Raw genomic sequence first — 8,630 nt, forward strand, 5'->3', positions numbered from 1 at the left:
GAACCAGTGCTTGTCATAGTCTTCTTCTAGTGCTGGCATATAGACCTGCGATCGATAGAAAAAGCCGAAAACCAAAAGAAACTCAAAATTCAGTCTGACCATGACCAGAACTTGCGTACAAGAATCTTATTGGTCGGTAGCTTACAATGCGCAGGTCTTCCGTCGGGTGCATGTGTTCTTCCCCGTATCGCTGTGCCAAAATTTCAGGGTGGACGCCCTCCATTACATCGGACTGGTTACTCAGGGAGTATTCAGAGGTTGAAACAAGTCACCGTCATATGTCAACGGTACAAGGTTCGTGTTATAACAGAGAAGGTTAAATCATAGTTATGCATTAAAATAAACTACGAAAGTTTGTTTTGGCCGTACTACAAAATTCGGGTGCAAGCACCACACGGATCGAGGGTGATCTCCATCGGTTTCTCCCTCCGATGCAACCATGATTGTGATCATCTCCATTATCTACAAGTCAAATTCGACGAAAAATAAAAAATCAGACTTCACATGGAAGTAATAAACCCGGGTCAACGGAAATAAATCCATTTATTCGAAGAGGGTACGATCGATTGCTACGTGCCTTTGGGGTTGGTTGCCGTCCGTCTAACAGGCATCCCACGTCAGAACGAGTTGTATGTTGCGACCCGATGCGTACAACGATCTCCCTACGGTCAACAAATGGAAGATGTTACACCCTGAGGGCAAATTTAACTGCCTTCCGGCACTAATGATGCCGCACGGCATATTCAGCCGTTGATGTTCCGATACAATACTCACGTTGGGTCAGAATCATGGTCGAAGACGTAGCTACAGATGTCCATCGCGTGCTGAGAGATGGGCCATGCGTTGGTGGTGTTTGTTCCCTTCTTGGTCAGGTTTGAGAGGGGTCGTCGCGGAATATGCTTGTAGGTGTCGGCTGTCCGTCCGTGGCTGCTTTCAGGCTTCGATGAGCTCTCGTCGGATGACGTCATTGTGTTAAAGGGAAAAATGCCTTTTCTGTTTTGCGTTGGCTGCAGTCCATTGCGTCCTGTCGGGTTGTCTGCATTGTTGGTCTGTTCGGAGGATATAGTCCCTCGGTTACCCCCGTATACCTTTTCCTTGAATCGATTGAAGAAGTTTGTAGCCATGCCACCCTTCGGGTTATTTTCGTCGACGTGCGTATTTGACCTGCATATCTTTGGGTACATGGCCCGTTTCGGATCGTCGTCTTCATCGTAAACAGACATTTCGACGTCTCCGCCGCTGCTTATTATCGACGACTGATGATGTCTCTTCTTCATCGTTCCTGGAAACATCAACTGTCTACGGTTGGGAATGGAGGTGCGTGACATCGTGTTGTGCATGTGTACCCTTTCGGCGACAGGTTGTCTCTGCTTCTCGATCCGGTTTCCATCGGACGTTGCGTTGACTTTATCCGCATGTTCCTTTAGCCTCTGGGTGACAGGCTCTCTGAGACCTCCCACCAACAACCGAATCGTCACCAATTCCGCTTCGACCCTGTCCATTCGGCGTTGCGCGCTCTTCAATTGAAAATCGTAACAGATCTGTCAGATAGTTGGATTTACCGATTCAGTTAGAGCGGAAAGTGAGACGAGTGTTACCAACCTTTGTGTTCTCGAGCACCTTTCTCACTATTTCCAGCAACGCGTCGTTTGGAGTGGTGTCGTTGGGGCCCGGTGTTATCTGGTCCTCCTAGCATTGGGTGCTTGTTAGTTCGTTTGGGTATACTACTAACTCAGAAGAATCAGGAGTAGAATAATCATAACTACCAAAAATAAATAAATAAATAAATAAACAAAAAACGATTGATGGATCGCAACCGTACCTGGGCCGTCTCGTGGTTGACGTTGTTGGATGCAGCGGGTGTCCCATTCTCTACCATTGTTGGTTGCAGTATCGGTCGTCGGCGTCCGATGAGTTGGTCCGCGTTGGTTGTGCGTGGATATGGTTGTGTTTTGAGATGGTTTGATTTGTGAAGATATTTGACTAGGGTAGCTGTTGGCCGGTCAAAAAGTTGGGTCTGCAAACACCTTTCTTGGAGTCTGAAGACGGTCAGCTCCATCCAGGCAGGATGCATCACATGCGTTTAGAATTGCACCGGTTAGGCAACCACGGGTGCCGTCCAATATTCAAGCCTTTGCAAAGTGCTTCCTAAGATAGCAAAAGGTGACCTGCCATAGCATGAGGGGGCATGAGGTCAGTCTTGCTATACACTTCTTTAGTTTTGCTACAGTGTAGCGCTCAGACGCGCAGTTGTGCATCATGATGGGTACGTCAATCACGTCATATCAAAAAACGTAAATGCCCCTTAAATACAGAAACATATAAAACAACCTATTAATCAATATCCTTTAACAACAAGGAATAACAAGAGATTACTTGACAGTAAGATAATTACATATGAATTAGTTTTTTCGAAATTTTTCATATAGAAAGATTATAACATGCAGAGAAAACGGGTCACATATTTAATGTTGATGGTTTGGATTGTCAGCTAACAACTACATGGTGTAAGATGCATCCGGCCCGCGGTTGGGGGCTATAATCAACCGTTCCGTGCCAAGTTGGCGTCACAGGTGTCAGTCAACAAGAAGGCCGTTGGGATGCGAACACATGATGCCATTAGCAGAGAGGTGAATATGAAACCTCGTTGCGCACGACTATTTCAAAAGCCAGTGTTTTACTCCCCTCGTGAACTATTGAACACACAATGCAGGGATCCTCTTCCATAAGCTCGTCCTCCGTCGATGCACCGACGCCTCGATGTCACTGTGGCGTCAGGTCGCCAATCAGATCCGCTTGGAAATGTGACTATCCGGGCAGAAGGTTTTATGGATGTTCTGGGTACAGAACCAGCAGGAAATGCTCGTTCTTTCAGTGGTACGATCCAGAGCCCCCACCTCGTTACTCCGACGTCATTCGCAGGTTGCTAGAAACGAACGAGGGCATTAGAAGCGAGAACATGGAGTTGAAGAAGACAAGACAGGAACTCCTAGACGAGCTGCGTTCTTTGCAACATAGTTTGTATGAAACAAGGGCAAATCTGGAGGCCGCCATTTCAGCATCTACGGCCATGGAAGACAACATGCTTGCGAGTGTCGCGACGACGAGGAGGCGAGGTGTTCTGATCACCGTGTTGATATCCGCGATCATTTTGTTGGTTTTTTTACCGGTGAAGATCGCTTGATGAGAATTTTTATCTGTAATTTATTTTTTTTTGGTGTTCATGACTGGAAAACATAACTAGTTCAATGGATTTGATTAGCCCTAATTGTTGCGTGGATTTGATTGCACTGGTACATATCTTTTCAATCTAATAAGATAATTTTCATTTCGCATATTCATTCTACCAAGTATAATAAAACATGAAACACATCAATCCATTTGAAAAGCATATTTTAAGCATGCCCAGAATACAAACAACGATACAACTGGTCCATATGTCTTCGCGACGGATTTAAGCAATGAGTGCCTACCGCTTATGTGATTGAATCACAGTAGCGGCTGCTCTATTAGGGAACTAGACAACCCACTCCCACAGTTATAACGCGCTGAAGGTTCATGTCACTCGGCCACTCACCATTGAATGCGGTGACCCTGTGTCGGTTAAGTAAATTAATCTGAACCAACGAAATCTCCGTCAGAAAACCACCGTTAGCACCTCTTGCCCGTTTGTGATTGTTTTCGCGCACTGTGATCATACAATCATCCATGATCATCACCAGATTCCATGGAACGCCGTACTGACCGCCAACTCGTTGCTTGATGAACGGGACGACGCACATGGATTCCAAGTCAATCTTGCACCATATGGTCGATAGTCCTCGGTGCGGGGATCGTTCATAGCCGACCAGGTGTGGGATGCCGTCGAGCACACGCAGTGCCTGCACGCGCTAAATTAAGCTACGGTTTATCCTTATCTTGCTCAGAATAAATGTGTCTGCATCCAACACTACCACATGCGTTGCAATCGTCAAACCACGTCCACCCCAGTTTACCCACACGGCCTTACCAAGGTGAAAAGCTGAGCCCTCGTCAAGGTGAGTGAGACGCTGATCGTTTATGTACGCGTGTTTCCAACTTCTTTCTGCCGAATTGAAAACATTGCATTGCAAAAACCTGTCTAGGACGTGCCTCTTTGACATATGGACGACGCAGTAATTGTCAGTTCCCGCCCGGTATCCAAAGGCGTATCCGATGACGGCTTGTTTAAGTAGTTTGTCGGCCGGATCGTCGAGTTGACGAGCGATTCGCAGCAGCGGGTTCCATAACAGGAGCCTCAAATCAGAACCATTCGTGCTATACTGGACGCAGATCACACCGCAATCGGAGCCGATAACATTCCACCATCCGCGTGGACCCAGTTGTTCTGGCATTGGCGCAGCTACTCTTCCTCCACCTACACAGTCCACGATGCAAAAAGCCTGGGTTGAACCGTACCTCTCCGGGTCACCAATCTGGAGCAAGACATTACGGTATTTTCCAATGTTTGTGAGCGTGTTGTCTTTCCTAAATCTCTCGGAAGACAGTCGGACACGCCAGGTTGTGCTTGCGGTTCTGCATCTCGCCGCCGTCTTCAGGTCAGTTCGAGTGAAAATCTCCATCAAGAGATCGTCTGGAAGGATCTGCTCCCCCATATCAGCCAACGAATCCGGAAATTGATTTTCCATACTCAAGTTGCTTTTCTTTTCCTATTTATTTTTTTTCCAATGCCGTGTGTTAGACTAGCCACAACAATGGCAATCGAGTAGATGGAAGCGTATATTATACAGTTTCCACATTTGCTGTATTATATAGTTGTTGAGCGCGTTGCGTTGGGCATGATGGTTATTCTGACTATCTTGCTCCGCGGGCCGTCTGGAGCAGTCACTCACATCACATCAAGAGACGTCAATTCCCCTTTAATAAAATAAAATATTAAACATTGTTTTTCAAGAAATATCGTGATATTAGGTGACAATAAATTCGATTTATTCTAAATTCAAAGAAGATGAAACGGAAGAGTCCTGCCACAATACCAAGGAAAGCTTTTTTAATTTTTTTTTCCGCGGTTCCGGGTCAGCAAATCGCCCCGAACTAACTCAATAGCAGTGCTCCGCCCGAATCCAATAAAGTTCCCGCACCCGCTCCAGATGAGGCCCGACTATCAACCATATGTTTGCTCGTCGTCCTCCTACACGCTGTGTTATCCCATTACTGTCGCCCCTTCGGCTCACCTTGGTTTGATGCATTACAAGAGGAGGAGTTGGGAATTGATGGGTGGGGCTGTATGATTTGGATAATGTTAACGGCTTATCCGATGAACGAAATAATGAATATATATGCAGCAAAAATAGTGATAAAATGATAAAAAAATACTTAGAAGGAATATATGCAGTAAGTTTTTCAGATGTAATATTGTCTGAAAATGTGGTAGAGGACCAATACTTCCATCAGATGTTTCATTACGTAGTAATGGTGAGACTTGGAATATTGAGTGAGAATGATGGTGGAAGGCCAGTGCTTCTAGCAGACCTTGAATGAAAAGGGTGATGAACGGTCAGACCTTTATGGTTTGTGCTTTAAGGTTTAGGGTTAAGGGTTTGGTGTGTAGGGTTTACCGTACATAAACTCTATCGTTTAGGGTTTAGGGTTTGTGATTTATGGTTTATGGTTTAAGTTTAAGGGTTTAGGGTTTAGGGTTTAGGGTTTAGGGTTTGTGATTTATGGTATAAGGTTTATGGTTTAGGGATTATGGTTTAGGGTTTAGGGTTTATGGATTAGGGTTTAGGGTTTTGGGTTACGGGGTTAGGATTTAGGGGTTAGGGTTTAGGGTTTACGATTTATGGTTTAGGGTATATGGTTTAGGGTTTAGGGTTTAGGGTTTATGGTTTATGGTTTATGGTTTAGGGTTTAGGGTTTAGGGTTTATGGTTTAGGGTTTAGGGTTTAGGGTTTAGGGTTTATGGTTTATGGGTTAGGGTTTAGGGTTTAGGGTTCAGGGTTTAGGGTTTAGGATTTAGGGTTTATGGTTTAGTGCTTATGATTTAGGGTTTAGGGTTTAGGGTTTAGTATTGAGGGTTTAGGGTTTAGGGTTTAGGGTTTAGGGTTTATGGTTTATTTTATATGGTTTATGGTTTAGGGTTTAGGGTGTATTCTTTAGGGTTTATGGTTTATGGTTTGTGGTAGGGTTTAGGGTTCAGGGTTTAGGGCTTATGGTTTAGGGTTTAGGGTTTAGGGTTTAGGGTTTAGTGCTTAGGGTTTAGGGTTTAGGGTTTATGGTTTATAGTTTATGGTTTAGGGTTTAGGGTTTAGGGTTTAGGGTTTAGGGTTTAGGGTTCATGGTTTAGGGTTTAGGGTTTAGGGTTTAGGGTTTATGGTTTATGGTTTAGTTTATATGGTTTATGGTATAGGGTTTAGGGTTTTGGGTTTAGGGTTTATGGTTTAAGGATTAGGGTTTAGGGTTTAGGGTTTAGGGTTTAGGGTGTAGTCTTTAGGGTTTAGGGTTTAGGATTTGGGGTTTATGATTTATGGGTTAGGGTTTAGGGTTCAGGGTTTAGGGTTTATGGTTTATGGTTTATGGTTTAGTTTATATGGTTTATGGGTTAGGGTTTAGGGTTCAGGGTTTAGGGTTTAGGGTTTAGGGTTTAGGGTTTAGGTTTTAGGGTTTATGGTTTATGGTTTAGTGCTTAGGGTTTAGGGTTTAGGGTTTAGGGTTTAGTATTAACGGTTTAGGGTTTAGGATTTAGGGCTCAGGGTTTATGGTTTATGGTTTATGGTTTAGGGTTTAGGGTTTATGGTATAGGGTTTAGGGTCTATGGTTTAGGGTTTAGGGTTTAGGGTGTAGTCTTTAGGGTTTATGGTTTAGGGTTTAGGGTTTATGGTTGAGGGTTTATGGTTTAGGGTTCAAGGTTTAGGGTTTATGGTTTATGGTTTATGGTTTAGTTTAAATGGTTTATGGTATAGGGTTTAAGGTTTAGGGTTTAGGGTTTAGGATTTAGGGTTTAGGGTTTAGGGTTCAGGGTTTAGGGTTTATGGTTTAGGGTTTAGGTTTTAGGGTTTATGGTTTATGGTTTATTGCTTAGGGTTTAGGGTTTAAGGGTATTAAGGGTTTAGGGTTTAGGGTTTAGGGTTAAGGGTTTATTGTTTATGGTTTATGGTTTATGGTTTAGGATTTAGGGTGTAGGCTTTAGGGTTTAGGGTTGAGGGTTTAGGGTTTAGGGTTTATGGTTTAGGGTTTAGGGTTTAGGGTTTAGGATTTAAGGTTTAGGGTTTATGTTGCACCGACTTTAATTTTTGGTCTACTAAAAAGGACACATATCCATCAAATCTTCAATCTGAAATTATATCCAACGGTCGTTTTCCATGACTTTACTGGAAAGTCCACCTAAAACTAAACCCTGTGCTTTATGCTTAAAAAATAACGTAACCAGATTCGTGGGCAATGGTGGTCATAACCGGGAGGGAACTAGATGCTACTAATCTGCGCAACACTTGGGGAAAGCAACCTCCGCCACTAATTTCGTCGTGATGCACCCGAGGCGAAACTTTATGACGCGCTGACCTAGAGCATTGGTAGCTGCAGACGAGCAGGTGTATATGTCAATTCGGGGTATGTGACAATACGCTTTCTATAGATATTTATGCTTTAAACATGAATGGTACAACTTTGGACAAAAGGTTAATACGTACGCTGGGAAGGGAACCGGAAGGAAGCGAATGTATTAGCCATTTTGGCTTTGTCCCATCTCCCAACGAATGCCTTTTGACGGTTTACTTGTGTAGGAAATTCAGCATTACGCCCATCGCATATATAGCGCGCAGTCCCATGCCTCTACGATATAATGAATTAAAATAATGATGGGGAGGGGGTGGGGAAGGCATGGTGTGACTTAGCGCCTGAGTGGAGGCCACTCGATAGTTTTGGATTGATTTGACCGCAGTGGTCACAGCATAAGTGATTGCAAAAGGAAGTTTTATAGTATAGTGTCACTCAGAACTTTCACTTTTGGATACGGAACACACCATAAAACGAGCCCAAATAACAACGTACCATACGAGTGAAAGATTTGTCGCGAGTTTGACGATGACAACAGATAGCCGTGACTCCATCCACAACACCCGAGTACCGTTAACATAGACGCATCACATTCGGTAAACGGAGGACAAAGCCGTGGGCATTTGCAAGTTCCTTTGCAATTAAAATAAACCCACCTACCGTGCTAAACCATCAATATTCGAAACAAAAAAAAAAAGGAAAAACAATGGGCGACGGTAAAGCACGCTCCGACGGTGACACACACAACAGGTTAGACAAGTTTCATTTATGACTTTTAGAATACAACAAAACGCAGTACGTTGCATATGCATGGTAGACGAATATTCGCATTAACAGCCACGTACGGGGTACATGCAGGGACGTATGCGAACAGGTCCACGACGCAGATACAGTTGAGTAGTCGCAGCCCCGGCAAGCGTCTGAGGTAAATCTTCTGCTCAGGTGTACTTCACACATTCCTTAAACAAATAACTGATTTGATTTTGGTCTTGTTTCTAATATGTAGCTCCCGGGTGGACCCAAAGCTGACTTCGAAACCTCAGCCGAAGCTCCACAGCCGGATGATGTTAATGCGGTCAAAGGTGACCAGATCCAGT

General features: G+C 44.1%; 1 protein-coding gene across 1 annotated transcript; it reads left to right on the plus strand.

Annotated features, from left to right (window-relative positions):
• The first annotated feature begins 2,188 nt into the window (after window positions 1-2,188).
• On the plus strand, window positions 2,189-3,184 carry LOC110274806 (uncharacterized). The gene is made up of 3 exons (XM_021130101.1): window positions 2,189-2,193; window positions 2,513-2,630; window positions 2,714-3,184. Exons 1-3 carry the CDS (start codon window positions 2,189-2,191, stop codon window positions 3,182-3,184), a joined length of 594 nt encoding a protein of 197 aa, XP_020985760.1.
• The last annotated feature ends 5,446 nt before the right edge of the window (window positions 3,185-8,630 follow it).

Source organism: Arachis duranensis, chromosome 8 (genome assembly GCF_000817695.3).
Source record: "Arachis duranensis cultivar V14167 chromosome 8, aradu.V14167.gnm2.J7QH, whole genome shotgun sequence".
Classification (NCBI taxonomy): Eukaryota; Viridiplantae; Streptophyta; class Magnoliopsida; order Fabales; family Fabaceae; genus Arachis; species Arachis duranensis.